Genomic DNA, 18195 nt, shown 5'->3' with positions numbered 1-18195 from the left:
CAATGCGGTAATATATTTGAGCTGACCGTATAAGTTAAAAGAGAGGTAGATGAATTAATACTTGTATTTTCCGGATAAAACTCACTGAAGCAGTTGTCCAAAGAAGGGCTTTCGAGGACGAATGCGATTAAAAACGGCTCCACGACGAATTGGACGAGAGATGCGAGAGAGACACATTTTAAGACGATCAAAGAGCTTCAGCAGGTTGGTGTAGATGAAACACCGCGGAGGTTGAGTAGTGGAGACGTCGTTAACGCTGAAAACGAGACCTAACAGAAGGCGGTTTCCACGGAAGACTGCGTAGGAGTCGTGGGCCTAGAAAGGAACCAGAAGGGGTTAAAGTACTCGGCATTTTATAACAGGGGAATGGGATAATATGATTTCGCTGTGGAACCATGATACAGAAGCCCTAGCAATTTGGAGCATGGACGAAAAATATGTTTGTTAGAGGAGTTAGACAGAAAAACAGTCCTGTAAATAGTTTACATCCACATAAAGTTACCTATTATGCAAGTAATGAAATTGTCCCAAGTAGGCAGTAAGTACAAATTTGCCGGGGATGAGGGTCTCCCTTCTTTACAGTTGTCTGTGAGTACATTATGATGTTTGGAAATGTCCATAATGGTACATTTAGAGTCCCTAACAAGGTTTGGCAAGAATTTAATAAATGCCCTCTTAAATATGCTCGTTGTCAGAGTCACACATTCGTGACGTTCCCACTTTCCTATCAGTATTATTGCAGTTCTCTTTTTTGGGCAGAAGTTGGATATTTAATGTCGATGGCATAATTAATGATGCCATCAAACAACCAGCTGAACGTAGAAGCCTGTCTGCCTCAGAGGTAGATCCTAAGGACAACCTCGTTAAATATACGGGACCTTAGGAATTGTCACGTTTGTCTATTCTTTAGTATATGCCAAATTATGCTTGTGCCTGCAGATGGAGATGCTTAAACTTTGAAAAAAACCTAACTTGTTGAGATTACCTCCTCCGAGGAACATTCAAGTGCGTTTCCGGGCTAAACGACTACCCACTATTGACCTAAGCATCACATTCACGGAAGGTTGATATTTATTTCAGTAATTTAATCATAGGTTCAGTCTCTTACTTCGTGAGTAAGTTGTAAATTTCACATTCAAAAGAATGGAGTGCATAAAAGGGTCTTTTAGGTGCAAATTGTTTAACACAGCGTCCATTCATGTCGGCTCGTCAATTTTATTTCCAAATATTTTAGGCCTTAAAACCAACACAACACCAGCTTTTTTTGCCGAACACGAATGAGATGTCTTCTACGAGCTTGACTATATTCAAGGGAATACCGAAAAAAAGATAATTGATTTGGGAATATAATACTACTCACAAGCTCGTCGGCAGTCAACCTTTCGCCGTTGACCGGCATAACCGAATGATGGTCGAACTGATTGCCGAAGGAGAGCCAATCCATGGAGACCCTTCAGTGAACAAAAGATATGCAAACATTAATGGAGTCAGCATTGAATTGAGGTCACACCTTGCAATTTGAATGCCACTACCAAAACCGACTTAAATGAAATAAGTAGCACAACGCCAGTCCTATTAAATCTAAAAATTAACCATCTTATTACTCGTGGGTACGAAAAAGTATTGCAGGCGAGCAAGAAATGAATAAAAGTTGGATTAATAACCAGAGAATGTTTTGATTTCTTACTCAAAATTGAGACCGGGTATCTGCAAGACGTGACACACGCCGTCGTACTTTGAGGCTGTTTGAAAAAACAAATCCAGGTCGCCATTCACAAAGATGTGACCTGAAAACAGGGAAAGACCTTTGTACTAAACGATGAAAAAGTTACGGGAAAAGTCGCAAAGTTCTTCAGATAATACAAATCCTCTTCAAGCTTCCAAGGATATTCAAGTATGATTAACAAAAAAAAACTCAAAATTTCTTCAGATCCAGCAATTTCGCCTGGAGAGGTACAGAATTGCACAAAACTGCGCAATCGGTCCAATAAAAACGCCATCAGCAAGGAACACAAAAGTCTCCAAGCGGCATTAATGAACTGTAGTCATCGAGAAGCTTTCAAAAAAGAATGGGAACCGGGGCATTGTTGGAAGCTTGTGGAGGCAACGTTTTCACAGTTTTCTAGAGTTAAAAAAAATTTTCCTTCCAAAACCAATACATTTCAATCTCTTCCATGTTCTGGAGGCAAAAACTTCACGTAAAGAGAATACTGACCAAGTATCAACGTTACCCTAGACAAAACAGACTTCAGTACATCGGAGAAGGGATCCACAGCGTCACAACTTGGAAGTACGACTGATCCACCTAAATTCTATCAATCCGGTCGTCCAGAAGCACCCAAGAAAAAAAAACAGATTTAGATCAGCGTTGATAGATCCACCATCTAGAAAGCTTACATTTGTGCAACTAAGTGCCGTCCGAGGCAAGAGGGCCTCCTTTCAAGGTCAACAGTAAGAACTCGGACGAACAAGGAACCGTGAAACGATCCAAACAGAAATAATCGATGGATAAAAGCTTACCGCTGTCTGCCAAACGCTTAAGGCATATTTATGTTCAAAAAAATCACTTGTAGCGTTTGGTCGGAAAAGACTGAGATAATCTGCTCAGTATTCGTCTTAATCCACAGGTGAGAGGATTTCGCCTTCTACTAATTTTTTGTTTAGTAGCGTGGGGGTGCCCACCATCTGCAGCAGTACGGGCTGCCTTAAAAGCTGTGTTTTCTTTTTTTCGGGAGGAACAAGCAACGGAACTAACAACACTTATCGGCTTATTCAAAGAGCATTTATCGAAGCCGTCCGATTTCTTTCAATTGTTTGTAAAAGGAGATCTTGAGAAGCAGAATGAGCGCAACTCCTGAACTGCTCCACTTTACAGTAACTTCTAGTAGACTGATACGTTATGCTGAATATTCCTGAATAACTAACGCGTCGTCTGAAAGAGTACAGCTACTATCAAAAAACTTTTGGGAAAAAACATACGCCCAATCCAGTGAGAGTCGGACTTACAGAATAAATTCCGCCCGAAGTAGCTTCCATAAACAAAATTTCAATCAGCAAGACTACACCGAAAGGCTGACTGACCAGGAATCCAGTCGAATGTGCAGGTGGTCCACTGGCAGGTGAGAAACTCGTAAGCGTTGTAGGGATCCAGACTAATCGAGTAGAGCCAGGAGAAGCGCGCGCACGTGAATCCGAGGCGACCGTGATAGCTGAGACGTACCCGGTCCCACCAACCTAGCGGCGGCGTAGAGGGGTCCACCGAGGCCCGTCGGATGTCGTCAAGACGCAGGTTTAACCACGCGATGGTAGGCTCCCAGTTGGAACCGTAGCACAAAGACATCTCCTTGACATCTGATGATGCAGATGGTGTTGGAAAAACGAACTAATGTTAAACAGGCTCGAAATTGCTAAAGATGGTAGGATAAACCTAGTATGGATAAGTAGACGGATTCGAGGTTAACGAATGAAAAGGTGGATTTATCAAGGGTGGGAATACGAATCCGAGAAAAGTGGTAGAACCAAGTAGAATAAGCTGATAAATTCTCACTGAATGAATTGACGGTCCGGAGATGAATTGCAGCAGCAAAGATCACCTGTCTATCCAGTTGCAGACACAGGTACAATAAAAAAAGAACCCCTAAATTAGTTAAACCTCATTGAGGAGCCTACCAGCGAACAATTCGTAGAAGAACTTCGTTGGTGAGACGTAACGCACAACATTGATGCTGGAAGGTTGCCAGATTGGACTCAGATTCACTTTACAGTCCCGTTGACTCCGCCGGTCCATCGAGCGTCGCGTTGCAACTGCAAAAGAGCCTGTCAAGGTCAGCTCGGTGGCATCCACCAAGGGCTTCGAGTAATCCCGCAGCTGCCATTGGAAACGACCTACCGCGAGGTGTACGCGGCGGCAGAAGAGTTGGCTGAAGTCGGAGGGCTGGAGGTTGTTCCAGGGACTGAAGATATTTAATGGAACGTTTAGTAGTTTGTGGCCCTGAACTTATGGCTTCCGTGCTTTCTAGTTCTTCTACAGCCAGTTATGCGCTAACCCGGTGTCGGTGGCATGCCACCTTGATGGTACTGCACGCGGTAGATAGGTAAGCAGGGAGTAGCTAAGCGATACCGTAAGTGGATAAATGCAGCGGGGACTGTGAAGGAATAAATGAAGCTTCCACTCCCTTAAATTCATCAGGAGCAAAGTGAACGTTTCAAGAAACAAGAATTTCCTGCACCTATTCAACGAACAGAAAGTAAATGTTCACCTGACATCGTCAAGTCTTTGGATCTCCTCGATCACCTTCTGTGGCGATATGAAGGCATCGTCAGCAAGGACGTGTAGGCAGGCAGTCTCCATACTCCACGTAAAGAGATCATCGGCCATGGTGTAGCCTGAGTAGAAGCGTCGAATACGTGCAATATATTCAGCGGCACGTTGGAGCTCCAGCTGCTCTAGGCAAGTCTGCAACTCCGCCGCCGCCATTGCCGACGACTGTGGTGCACCGTGAGACTGACGGCTGCGTTCCAGCTGGGAGACCAGTGCAGCAACTCGTTTCTGTTGCTCAACGCTCTCGTCCATTAGGACCTGGAACGATGTAGAGTTTTGTGAGCAGAGCCCATCACTGTATTGTGATCCCGACTTCACCTTGGAAACATGAGGTCCTGCTCATACATATTATAGCCTCCAGCTTGTCAAATATCGTTTATGAGAATAACTTGAGCGTTACAATTAAGCATGACATTATGCACAACTAATCAGTGCTACTTAAGTCAACAGCTAAGTAACAAGCACTCGTGATGTGCTTAAGTCACTTTGGTGCACAAATTTGCTTTAAAACTTGGATGCTAAGTTGATGACACCGGCGAGCACGAGCGTTCCAGGAGGGAAATGATCACACTTCCCCGTATTTGGATGCTACTACAAAGCTCCATAAAGGGTGACTATAGGGTACGCACAACGGAAGGCCCGTTTAAACTACTTCCACATCCAACATTAAGCTTTGGACGAGGCAAAGTCGTCAGTAAAGAACGTCCCGCCCAGAAGGGGAGCCAGGAAATAATTAGGAGGGGTTCCGACACGACTTACCATGAAATCATCGCTGAGTTTGCATTCAAATGGGTCGTCCTTGATTTCCAGAGTAAATTTCTAGACAAGAAAGAGGCGCATTGATGGGAAAACACTGCTGTTCCAAAACAAATGCCCACCTTAAAAGCACAAAATACTTTTCGAGAATTTATGAAAGATAGTGACCTTTGAAGGTCGAACAGCTGGGTCATTCAGCGTGAGACATTTGCTTTATTACAGAGAATCATTTCAATTTTCTAACGTTTAAAAGAGCAGGTTCTCTGGCGGCATTACTATTTTGAATGCTCTTTTTAGGCTAAACCATGAGTCACTACTGATCTGGAAGTCAGTAACAATCCCCTCGTTCGGCTATAGACCTAAAGCAGAACAGTTCAGACAGATAGATGGACAGGAGGTAGTTAATAAGGCGATACAAATTGACTAAGTATATGAGTCTCAGTTTGACTTTTAACGAGCTATATTTCCTCGCCTAAGTGACTCAAATGTTATCTCAACGAGGTGACGTAGCAAAACAAGACCGTGTCTAATGGTAAGGAAAAGGTGGTCACCATTACCTGGAGATGCATCATAGTCGGAGGCACACGGAGAAAGACTCGCTGTGGTCTAAAAACACTAAACTGGCATCCTATTGCCTTACCATGCACCAAGAGATTGAAAATAGCCCAGGCGGGGCGTGGCACCGAAGTGCGGAGAAAGAAGCCCAGCTTACGATTTCGGTAAAGAAAACGTCAGAACTTGGGTAATGCTTAGGATAACACTTCGTGTCATAAACTTTTGAATATCATTAGAACATTTTATGTTTACCGATCAAAGATCGTATTATCCACGGTTGGTCGCAGGAAAAGTAGCAGCTCAGGTAGAACAAAGAAAGGAATAAGAGGTGGCTGATGCATCGCATACCTTGACACGGAACACAAGATCACAGGGTAGACCCGAAAGAGGCGTACTCTTAGAGAGAGCCACTGCCTCCGCACCATCCTCCATCGCTTTAACCTCGGCGAAAAACGGTGAATTGGCAGATTTCGCGTATTTTATAGCCCGCCTGACATTGAGAAACTGGTAGATAGAAGGACCAAGAGTAAGGAAGGACAGTACGAGGGCAGGATTAAGGGAGTAGTTTCTATTGAGATTGTATCCACGGTGGTAAATACTACTGAAGAGATTTCAGCCACGAGCGGATCTATTTCCAGGAACTCGTCGGGGGCTAGCGACTAATAGTTGGCTGGCGAATGAGTAGTCAGTGACGCAACTCACCAGGTTTTAGCATTAAAAAACTCCACAAACTGGTCAAGAATGTCGTGGTTTAAGGAACCGCTCATTTTAAACCGCTTAGCTCCCACTCCCCGCATTGGTAGTGGAAGAACCACTTACTCTGACAGTTTTCCATCATTAGGCTATGTGAATATTTGGGACAATTTTGGATATAGATTGCAAAGGGATGAAAAGGTGGCTTGGAGGAAGGTTTTACTGCATTTTTTGGTCCTAGAAAACAATGAAAGGCAGACACACCCCAGTAAATAGTCGAATCTATTATGTGCTATGCAACCTCTTTTGCATGGCAGGATGGATAACCTTGGGGTGCAGTGCAAAAGTTGTCAATCCGCGGTCTGACGACGGCTACACACTTCTATGACTCAAATGCACCAAAGCGAAGGGAAGGACAGCCTGCCGTAGGTTGGCAAATTCGCCTTCGCTGGGATGGTTGTAAAGCTCCCTCTCTCAGAAGTGAATACCAGTGGATCAAAGACGGGCCTTGGAAGAGAGACGTTTCATTCTTTGCATGTGACTTTGTCAGCAATTACGCGGAGTAATTCGACTGCCATTCAACTAGGTAAACTGTAATTATCCTCAGGTCAAAAACATCATATGCCTAGTTGGGTGCTTCAGACTCAACTGATCTGCTTGAGACAGATGATTTGAGGGAACTGCACCTATTAAAAACTGCTTAAGAACCCGTCACGTATATGCGACAGCTGATACAAGCAAGACTTATGCGTTACCCTGGAAGCGAACGGACACAAGAAAAGGCTTCAAAATGGTCGGGGAATCAACAAACAAATGATTCAGTCACTCATATCGAGTGTTATTAGTAATACGCTGAAGGTCAAAACTCACCTCGTCAAAACAGGCGTAGAAGTTGTAGTTGAAGGGGAAGGTGAAGCGCGTGCTTTCACTTTGAATTTCTCTGGAAAAAAGAGCAAATAAACAAGGTCCAATCACTTTTAATGCCAGTTCAATCCGAACTGCAGTTTCTCTCTCTCCCCGATGGTGCTGATTCAGCGAAACCCTGCTCCAACATTGGCATGGATGAGGAGGTAGGTACAATCCTGCTGCTTCTTTACCAATTTCCAGAAACAAGTCCAACGGGATGGCACGATGAAATAACGCCCTTACTCCCGCTAACAGAAAATGAATTCGTCTGTGCTTTCCTCAATCGACCAGAAGTCAGAACACCTCCTGGTGAGACTTCTGATTAAATCTTTCTGAAATTAGTCCAACCGCTGTTCGAAGTTTCAAAATAGTCAAAACTTTTCACAGAAAACACATTGCTTTTTCCAGGCTTCATGAAATTCCAGGTGAAGAGATGGCAATGACACCCCAAAGTACTGGACTGATTCAACAATCCCCATTCTAAAGCGCAGCAACCTTCTGCATCCAAGCGGCTAACCAACACAACAACAATCGACTTTTGATACACGGGTAGTAGTGAATTAGGCCTCGTCACCATCGGTCGCCTTTTGCACATTTGAAGAGCACTAAGCCAAAGTGGCTAGACATTACTCACCACAGCACATAAATGGAGTTCACCGCTTTGATGTGCGAGAGTATACAACGATTTACATGAAAAACACACGGAATTGGAACAAAACGGAGGTCTCGTTTTGGCACATGTGTGCTAAGTCACAATTGTTGTCTGAACACGACGACGTCACGTATACGAATCAGGCGTTCTTCGCCACCATCTTTTGCCTGCCAGTTGGACAAAATCGCGTACCTCAGACAGTTTAGTTGGGCGCAAAACAACAAGAGAGATCATGAATGGCCTCCATCCGAGGAGTAAATACATTTTTGGTTTTCCAATAGCCAAAAAATTAATCAGTATAGTGGATGTAGTGGTGGCTTCGCACTTGGAAGTTCCTCGTAGCGAGCAGTTTGATGCCCGCACAAAAATCGAGTAAAATCTGTTGCGCACAGGTACTACTGCTGTGAAATAAGTAGAATATCGAATCAGTAAGTTATCGCAATCAAATTGTTTATTAAGGAAGCCAACTGCAGTATTCATCTGCTGAGGATGTCCGCAAGTTTAGGACACGCTTGCACTTGGAAGTTGCACTGGGAGTTTCCCAGTTGTTCTACAATAATGTCATGATACTTCCACCCTCGTCCAGTTTCCTGATTGGCCAGTTCCACGGAGTGTGCTAGTAATCACTAGGATACCAAAGCAAACTGAAATACGCCCCATGGGCGAAAATGTAACCACACCACGTCTCCAGTAGTCACTCAGCGAACGTGTACACACACGCCTTTCTGATTGATGTGCGATGCGTAATTTGATTTGGATGGACAAGGTAAACCGATAAGTTCGTGTTGTTTGCTTCCAAAATAGCAAATCCATTACAACCCACCGCCCTCTCACAATAAGACACAATCTTGACGCCGAGTCCACTTCGTCTTTCACAGCAAGCAGCCTTGCCCTAGTCACCTTCTCTTCTGCCGCCACTTTTATCGTCCAACCGTCTGCCCATGTACTCTACTGTCCGATGTCACGAGAAGGTATTAACCGGGGCACTATGGAGGGTGAGGATAAGAATAGAGTGAGGCAGTGCCACCTCTCTCCCGCCCCAACTCACGTAAAAATTCAATTAAAAGTAGGTTTTCAGGTGATAGGAGGCACACGATGTCTTTCGTTTGTTTGGGACAGTAGGGAAAGAACCTCCCTTCGACTGAACGATCAGTCCTGTCTACTTTGAAAGGAGAAGAATCAGACCGCACGGTAAGAAAGCGCAGCCATCTGGAGGTGCAGTAATGCCTAACTATGGAGCGTGGGTGGGGCCGTGAATGGATCGCTTTGGTTAGCTAACCACTGACATGCCAGTTCAATGGTTCCTTCAACAGATGTTGCAACACACAAGCCATTTCTCATCCCACGCTAGTAAGTCACCCAGTCAGTCAACAGGCAAACGACTCAACGCGCACGCATAACGCATGAGAGCAATAAATTGACAGCCCTTTAAGCCTCTTTCACATCATGCGTGAGCGCCATTTGCTCAGTCACCTTCACAACGACCTTTACAGTTGATTTATCTTAAATCGCCTATTGCATCACTTATGTTAACCAATGGCTGAAGGAGAGGCTTACTCTCCCCGTCTCTACCATCGCCCGCTCTGCAACAAGCTCTACTGACTAAGCTCGGTTGGGGGGGCAGATCAACCGGAATCGCATTCATCAGATCAGTTTAGCAGATGGGTTATGCCATGAGGGTGAGTTTAACATTGACAGGAGGAATGGTAGAGGGGATGGGGAATTGATAGGCTGAAGCATATTCGTGCCGTATAATGAAGGCATAGAAACAAATGCACTTGGCAAACCATTACAGGAAGGGTAATAACGGCGACCCCACAAACTCCTTGCGATCACCTACCATCTGTTGCTCCCACTGGAGCCGAAATTCAGCTCGTCGATCATTACCCACCGCCTCGGTCTCGTCTGACTCACATGGAACGGGGAGTGAGATCACTGACCGAAAACTTGAGTAGGACCCTAGTAAGTCCGTCAAAAAATTTGAACTGTCTAACAACTCAGACAATGAGATCTTTATTCCCAAATCCACTTCATCGCCTTGATGATAAAGCTGCAAAAGATAACTGAAAAAAATACAATTCAAATTTGAGATTACTCTTAATAAACCGATCGTTGTAGGAAAAAAAAATTTTTTTCACACAAATCACCGAATTTGACATCGTGTGGCTTCAAACGGGTTCGGTAACATAATCGCGATAAGATTACTTCACACACGAAATGACTCCTCAACGATTGGCAGTCATGAACTGTGGAGGGTAGGATCTCAAACTGATTTAATCCTCACGCGTAGAATGGAGTTAAGGCAATCCGACACCGAACCACATCGTAGCAAGTAATATTTGCTACAAGAGAGGTGCTTCAAGGCGATTTGAGTACACGGTGCCTTCTTTACCAGCATTGTGAACCAAACAGGCCCATCAACTGCGTCGACAACAGCTTTGATCTCATCCGCCACATGTTTGTTAGGGGCTGCAGTTTCCCCATTTGTGTGGCCTGGAGCCTATCCAAGGCCCCGACCGACTGGGTAGTCACTAAATCAAGACACCAGAACAGAGGTCCGTCTTGACCCATGTATGTGAGCAAGCACGGAGCTGTGGAGGTAAGAAATGCGTGCATGCGGAAAGTGCTCAAGACTGAGTCTGAGTCACTGCGTCGTTTCAGCCGTGTGTAAGTATAGTCACCTCTTGACCTTGACCTTAAGGTGAGTAATAGCGTATTTAAAGTCTTTCTACACGTAATCTCAGCCCACTCGAGAAAGAGCGAGCAATAGCACTTTCTTCCAGAGTTATGGACATCTCTAAGAAGTCGACTATCGTTGGAATGGAAGATTCCATTAAAATCAGCGCAACTTAATCCTCCCATGACACAAAGTTAAGAGCATTTACTACCCAGGCAAAACGTTCCCACCGAGTTCGCTGTTCTATTGCCATCAAGGTAGATGCTCTGCTATGTCAAAATGCACTAGTTGGCACGTCATAAGACAATGCCTTGTGCATAACCCCTTCGGGTCAGTATTAGTGGTGCTGTAAGAACATTGTAGAAATGGGGAATCACCACCCATCCTGGGTCGGGTTTAACCTGACAAACTACAGAGATAAGGCTTAATTCTTCAAGCCGTTGACTGGGGTTATTATGACTTCCACTGACAACATTTATAACAAGCAATTGACACCCGGTGGCACGTCCAAGCGATTGGGTTGTTTCAACTTCTCGGGAGCAATCCCCAATCCCCACTCAGAGAGATAGAAGAGAGATTCTCTTGATTTCACATACATAACAGGACATGCTAGCCTTGGCAATGTGCACACAATCGCAACAACTGTTCCATTGCATACAGACAGTTAACACGCATGTCATAAGTAGGTTCATTTCAGTCTGTGCCACCAATCAGGATGACAGGTAACAGTAGTCGTGTGTGGTGACAAACAACGTTCCTTATAAAGAAAAGCATAAAAAATCGACAGCACCAGGTCACAGCCCCAGATGTCAAGCCTGTAAACATTCCATTACTACTGGGATGCCTGACCGACATAGTCTGCCCTTGTGAAATGCCATAAGACGGATTGTTCTGTTACATCGGTAAACACAACACAGCACAACACAACCATGCGGAAACATTTGCAATTCGAAAAAGCTAACGCACCTTGAGCGCCCTAGAATGGCTTAGGTGCACCCATGAATCTTTCCACTACGAAGAGTCGCAAATACTAACTAAATTCTAAAAAATGTGCAAATTTGGAAAGCAAATTCACTTTCCAATACATAGACCAGAAGGTCCCCGTTTGGCATGAATAGTCAGATTGATACGGTGCGGTCAATGGATTTCAAGCTTCCTGCTGACAGTGTCGGAGTTGAAGAAGGCCAACGAGATCCCATGTCAACAGAAAGCACTGACTATCAAGCATTTGTCCTTTTTGAGAAAAAAATATCACAAAAAGCACTTACATGCAGGTGTTTTCAGGTGTGGTGAGTTGAAAAGCGACCTTTCGATGCGCACCGGAGAGTGGCAGCCTTCGAAGTACGAAATTCTATTGGAGGGGAAAAAAGGAAGCACAGAAGGATCCACCGCTTTTTTCATTTACATCCCGAATGGGTAATGTAGCTTCGGTTTGATCTGTGTCAACTCTTAGCACAAAGGAAAACAATGCGGCAAAGCGAAGCAGATTTCAACCGTGTTCGGAGCCACGCAGGCTCCCCAATTACCTCCGGTCAGAATACCGCCCTGGTCCCATGGACCTTCAACATTACCTACATCTTTCTAGTCTCTTTGGAAGCCCAGATTCTCGAATACTGGCATCTCCCTCTAACGTCTTCAGAAATGACTCAATTAATTTGTTATATTAATATGGTCCACCTCAACCACCACAGGTCAACGACAATCAAACATCCGTCTTTGCTATCCCGTTGAAGACAGGGTAGGGACCACTAATTACGCACTGCCCAAGTTCATGCAGTCGGAGCATTGACAATTTTATTTTAGAAGTCATGAATATGCAAACAAGGATGTCTTGGGCACTCCAGACAAGGCAAAGGCTTCGACAAAGCAAGGCGCAGCCCAGCCAGTGACATGATCGCAAAACAGGCGCAAAAACACAGAATTATTTGACAAAAGCGGATTGAGGAGGAAGTGTCATTCTAACAAGCGATTTTCATGTCCATCCTGACCACAAATGAGCCTGTTCAGTGCTATGTTGGAGGTAGGTGGACCTAATGTGCGGCCAAGGCGGCAGTGAGATGGGACAAATCCAACACAAGTAGACAGTAAATTCATAGGAGCAAATCTTAGTAAGATTACGAATCTAACGTTTGAAAGAGATAGACAGGATAAAGGAATAAGCGAGAATGCAGACAATTCAATAGTCTCAAAGGCTGCCTTTCGTTGTTGTCAAAACATAAAAATGAGCTTATTCAGCACTTGGATGCACTGAAACATGTGGTGGCTATCTGAACGGCGTCAGTAATCGTTGAATAGAGCGACGAAATAGGAGGGAGTGGAAATAAATCAGCGACATCGATCTGACATCCCTACTTTGTGAGGTTTTCCGAGAAGGTCTACTCAATACTCGCCTGCGGCAGATGGGTAGCTAAAGCAACCAATCAACGTACTCGGACAAAATCATGGAGGAGGACATGAGAGTGACCACATGCAGTAAATCACATTTCTCCCTCTGCCTATCACTCATTCAGCCGAATTTCCCTACATCACCTTACAGTAACAGACGACGCTTACTTTAGTCACAAAACCACCTTCAAAAAGTTGCACAGGAGTTTTTCGCAAGAGTTTTATCATCTGTCGTCAGGAAATTTAAATTTTTGCTACAGCAAAGCAATGTCATGCTTTGGCGTGATTCGAATATGTAGGTATTGCCTAAAATACGCTCTATGCCATGCCAAATGATGACGATAAAATTCGCAGTTACCGCAAAAGTGAAGCGAAACTGGACGATTGAAGCTCTTCCACGGTCGCCATTACAGATGCGAGCTGAGCCCAAACACGCAACCACCATCTAAGCGTCTTTTAAGTCAACAAGATGATAGCGAATGTTCCCTGAAAACATTCACTGAATGGACCAAAACTATGGAGGAAAAAGAAACTTAACAGCTGACACTTCAGCCCTAGAAGAAGCGCACACGAACAGCACACCTACATCCATGGATCCTATTAAGAAAAAATCGAGTGATGCTCCTACGACCAGGAATGCAATAAAACACAAATGAATTGACGAAGGAAGAACAAATGGGACTCACATAATTAATAATCCAACATTCGTTTATCCAACACATAATGATCTATGAAGGTGGCACCAAACACTTCATCAAAGTGTTCCATAACTAGATTAGGACCACAATAAGCCGTCAACGGCTATCGTTGAAACTAAGAAATGACTGTACGCAACCAGCGTTTTAAAATCCATGGCTTCAGCAAGAAACAATTCACGAGGAAATTCAATGGCGTCGTCAAAGAAAAACCAAAATAACCCATTTTGCTTCTACCAGTTCTATCGCATAGCTGACATCTCCAAATCCATGGATCTACCGAGGAGGCGTCTGTGTAACCACCACCGCCTACCTCTGGGAGGAAACTTCCCCGCGATTGGCATTACAAACAAGAAAAGCGTTTAGTAACGACTTTGTATGCGACAATAAACGATCTACGGAGATGATGGCAGATGCTGCAAGATGACCAGAGCATTTTCGACCATAACAGGGAATTCTAATGAGAAACGGCCCTTGTTAGCCACTTAAGTAGGGCGTTTTGCTAACTGGAGCAGTTATACAGCTACAATTAAAACGTCCTCCAGACCACTAAATGATCTCCAGCAACCTTCATCGCGTGTGGGTAAACTGTGAAAAAAGCCTCTTTTAAACGGGTCATTTCAGCGTTCACAGATCTGCAGAGATGAAACTGCAAATACCTGAAGCACCGCGATCTCCCTGCCATCGCACAGAAGAGCAAGTTTTGATGATTTGACACGCAGACTCAAATGACTGGAGGTGCTGCTAACGTAAACGTCCATGCCACTGAACACCATGGCGGCCGAATGACATCCGGAGGAGTAGGTTAGCAGGGTTGCAGCTGTGTTACGAACTCCCACATTCCATGGTGTGGACATGGGCGCCGTTGAGGATATCACAGTGTCGACCGTCTCAGCAGGACGACGAATCCGAAGAAAACGACGAGTAAGGAGAAGGAGCTCTACCACGCAGAGGTGAGCACCCGGATCGACCCGTAGTTCGACAGACTCGCACAGACTAACATCCATCGACTGGAAAGGGAAGCGAAGATAGAGGTGAAAATGAGATTGCATTTGTAACAATCGTCGCAGCCTTTCGATGAGACCAATTCACCTGCCGACAGCTCCTTCACCTCACTTTGTGACACAGCTAAAAAAAACAATACCCCTGTCAAATTGCCATGACAGCATATTAAATTTCCACATTTCCTTACCTCTTACTACTGCATACCAGGCACCTAAAGTAATGTTAGCCTAGAAAATGAGAGGAGGGAGGATCACGTGTTCTACCATGCGTGCCTCATAGCTGATTACATACTCTACCATTCAAGTCAATCCTACCACTGCCTCATTTGTCACGCCAAATGGACTTGACAGAATGCCAGGTCACGTAAAATGAGACCTTTTCCTTCTCTCTCATGGAAATTAGAGACCAATCTGCACACGTAGGGTTTAAACCACTCAACGTCGTCAAAAGTGGGGAGCATGAGCCCTCCTCTCTTCGCCTTTCGCAAGCCCCACTCCAACGCCTATTCAGTGGGCGTCTCCTCCTTCTCCCACCACCGTCTATTGCACTCTCAAGTACTGCACCTTGCATTATGCCCCACCAGGCATGATCCATTCATCCCACCCACATACCAGACGGCAAGAAAAATGTACGCCACGCATTTCATTGCATGTCACTGCATTTACCTTCGTTCTTTTACATACTAGTGACGCCAGAATGCGTCCTTCTGGCTTTTCCACGTTTTCATCACCTTCACGTCAACCGAACACAGTTTCACATTTCTTCCGTCTCCTCCTACCACCACGTTCTCCGTCAACGCCCTTTCAGCGAGTTTCATTCATCTCCCCTCTTATCTCCAATCCTTCCTCCTTCCTCAGCGTCCACAGTTCATTGTTCGGTTGCACTTTTACATGACCCTATCAAGGGTCAAGCACAGTCACGGGATTGTTCTCTGTTTCACGCCCTAAGCCAGACTAGACGTAGAATAGACTGGACCACACAACACTATCGACTGCATCTTGATGAAGCTTAACTTAGCTTGCATTACCATTCCTTATTTTATCCTGTACCATGACCTTCATTTAACATTTATTTCCTTTCTGCCACTTCCGCTTGTACCATAGCATTCCACCTCAAATCTACCTTTGCCTTCTTCTCCTCCATTTACCACCTCAAGAGGGAATGTGAACACTTTACTCCTAGTTCCCACGCAGTAATTCGTAGTCCAGAGGAGCACTTACCTGCCTACCACATTGTCCACCTCCTTCTTTTCTCCTTTCAGGCAGTCCGTCTACCTGATGCCCCAAAATAACGGGTAAGAATGTGCACTTACCTCCCTAGTCCACCTTCACTATTTCCACTCTGCGCATCCGCGACTGTTTGTGTTTAAATAGTGTCGCACATAAATAAGTAAAAGTGAACCCCTTCCTTCCTATTCCACCTTCGCTGCGTGTGTGCATGTGCATTTACCTCATCTCCCATCATTTGACCTCTTTCTCTTCCTTTCTTCAGACTGAAGTGGGTAACTTGTAGTAGTAACGAAAGAAACCCTAGATACCGAAAAGGCATGCAGTTTAAAAGACAACATCAGGGAAGAAAAACTCGAAGATCGGTGAAGTTAACAACGGGCGAATCGAAACGGCAAGAACTCTCACACCAATTGAGGGTGATTCGTCTCCTATGTCGCCAGGATTCCAAATTATCTCTGCAGACACGGAACAAAGGGATCCGTCAAGTTGGGCGATGCAACGAAAGAACCGACAGATGAACTTGAAGGCGAATTCGACTTTCGACACTTATGGGAGTCGCAACTGAACATATACTATCATTAGACGGCAGATATTTTAAGGATGGTTATCCTCACGCACCCCCACATTCGATGGGTTGAGTTTCACATTGGTGGTAGCTCAATCATTTCATCTCACTACTACTACTACTACAAGTAATGGGTAGCAAATAGAATCCACAAATCTAACGGATGGGAAGGCACCGAAAGTGAAGAAATGGATCAGCAGACATATAGCATAAACGGAGGAAAGAAAGTACAGGAAAACTCAACCGTCATCTATCCACAAGGTTCCACATCGTACGACAACTACTTCATGGGCTGATATCCCCCCTCTCAGCTATCTAATAGAAGTGTTTCGTACCAACTCCGCTCCTTTCTAACTACGCCTTCTTGAGCATCGCATTTAGACGGTTACATTGGCTAATACCATCAACTTCAGTGCGCATTACTAACGTCTAATACCACAAACCTCCACTATTGGAGCAGTAGCATAGCATCTCCAGTCCGTGAGATCCCACCCATCACAAGTGACATCCGTGATTCGTATTCTCTTCAATGCGTCCACATACCTTCTTTCCTTCGGCAAAACCATGTCTAGCGCATCAAGTCATATTTCTGTTTTGGCCGACAATGAAATAAACCTAGGGGGATAATTCGGCCAAACTTAGCAAGCCTGCAATCTATGCGGACGGCTACAGCATCTACACACAAAGTCATTCAAGTGCCGCAGATAGGGTACACACATCGCCAGTCCATACTTCACAAGCGATCAACGCGTCTCCATCCCAATGTTCACTGAGGTTAGAATTACAAGACGGTTGAATATTTGAAACAGGAATGGATGGTTAGGTAAATGGATGGATCAAGAGATGGGTAGATGAGTAGATGTAATCATCGACGAACGGATGAGCGAAGAAAGGAATGCATCTGACAAGATTGGAGTCGGTGGTTGGTTGATTGATCAACTAACCGATTTTTAAATAGGTTCAGTACGGTTACGGACCGGCTACCTACTGGATCGGCAGAGACATAGACACCAGTTTCTCAATACTCTAGCAGTCCACTGAACAGCACACTTACACGTTGGGAGAGGCTGCAGCACACCTGGAAGGCAGGTAGCGCGACCAAGCTGGTGGGTGGCATTGACGATGTCGAAGTGTCAGGCGAGCGAAGACGGAAGTCACTGCTTGACACGGCAAATTCGAGAAAAAGCGGCGATGGCATCGATGACCGCTGCTGTTGCTGCATCAGAGAGGCAGTAGTAGCAGCTGATGACAGTGGAGTGCGTGAGGGCGAACAGCGTGGCAGGGCGGAGGCCGAACAATGCGCCCTTGGCACTTCGCACTCAATACGAGCTAGGTGGAACCATATAACTGAATGTGAAGGCAATAACAAAGTCTGTCAACGCAAGATGTATCCAAGACGCTTAGACTTCACCGCAAACCACTCAGCAGATTTACGGCGTTCATTTGCAAAGGATATCATCAAACATATCAGACCTCAATCTCAACCCGAGACACTTCCTTCAGCAAATATCTCCTAACCTTCAATGTCACCAGTCCTCATCCCACTCCGTCACCTCATCTCCCCGCCAGCGAGGATATCTCGGTAACAATGGAGAGAAAGCACTCCACGTAGACCAATGGGGAACAGCCAGATCGACAAATGCAACGCAAATAAGGAGTTCTGGCATTCAAAAAGAGCATGTGCTATGTTCATTTTCAACCTTCATTCGCGGTACCCGTAGATGGAAATCTTCCACGGTAGTAATTACTTCCTTTA

At 45.0% G+C, this 18195-nt stretch overlaps 1 protein-coding gene across 1 annotated transcript in view; it reads right to left on the bottom strand. All coding sequences in view use genetic code 11, as the record gives it.

Annotated features, from left to right (window-relative positions):
- The window catches only part of EGR_06397 (hypothetical protein), a gene marked incomplete at both ends in the record, with an annotated part of 35377 nt that overhangs the window by 13780 nt on the left and 3402 nt on the right, over positions 1 to 18195 (bottom strand). Inside the window, 12 exons of the mRNA XM_024495646.1 lie at positions 86 to 315; positions 1361 to 1451; positions 1688 to 1787; positions 3082 to 3351; positions 3670 to 3953; positions 4260 to 4579; positions 5081 to 5140; positions 5981 to 6136; positions 7196 to 7265; positions 11829 to 11911; positions 14300 to 14650; positions 17494 to 17768. Of these exons, the coding sequence (XP_024349922.1) occupies positions 86 to 315; positions 1361 to 1451; positions 1688 to 1787; positions 3082 to 3351; positions 3670 to 3953; positions 4260 to 4579; positions 5081 to 5140; positions 5981 to 6136; positions 7196 to 7265; positions 11829 to 11911; positions 14300 to 14650; positions 17494 to 17768 (2290 nt within the window). The remainder of the gene's footprint in view (positions 1 to 85; positions 316 to 1360; positions 1452 to 1687; positions 1788 to 3081; positions 3352 to 3669; positions 3954 to 4259; positions 4580 to 5080; positions 5141 to 5980; positions 6137 to 7195; positions 7266 to 11828; positions 11912 to 14299; positions 14651 to 17493; positions 17769 to 18195) is intronic.

This window comes from Echinococcus granulosus (assembly GCF_000524195.1).
Source record: "Echinococcus granulosus chromosome Unknown EG_S00056, whole genome shotgun sequence".
NCBI lineage: Eukaryota > Metazoa > Platyhelminthes > Cestoda > Cyclophyllidea > Taeniidae > Echinococcus > Echinococcus granulosus.
The sequence above is the reverse complement of the archived record's forward strand: the minus strand, read 5'-3'. Positions and strand labels throughout refer to the sequence as shown.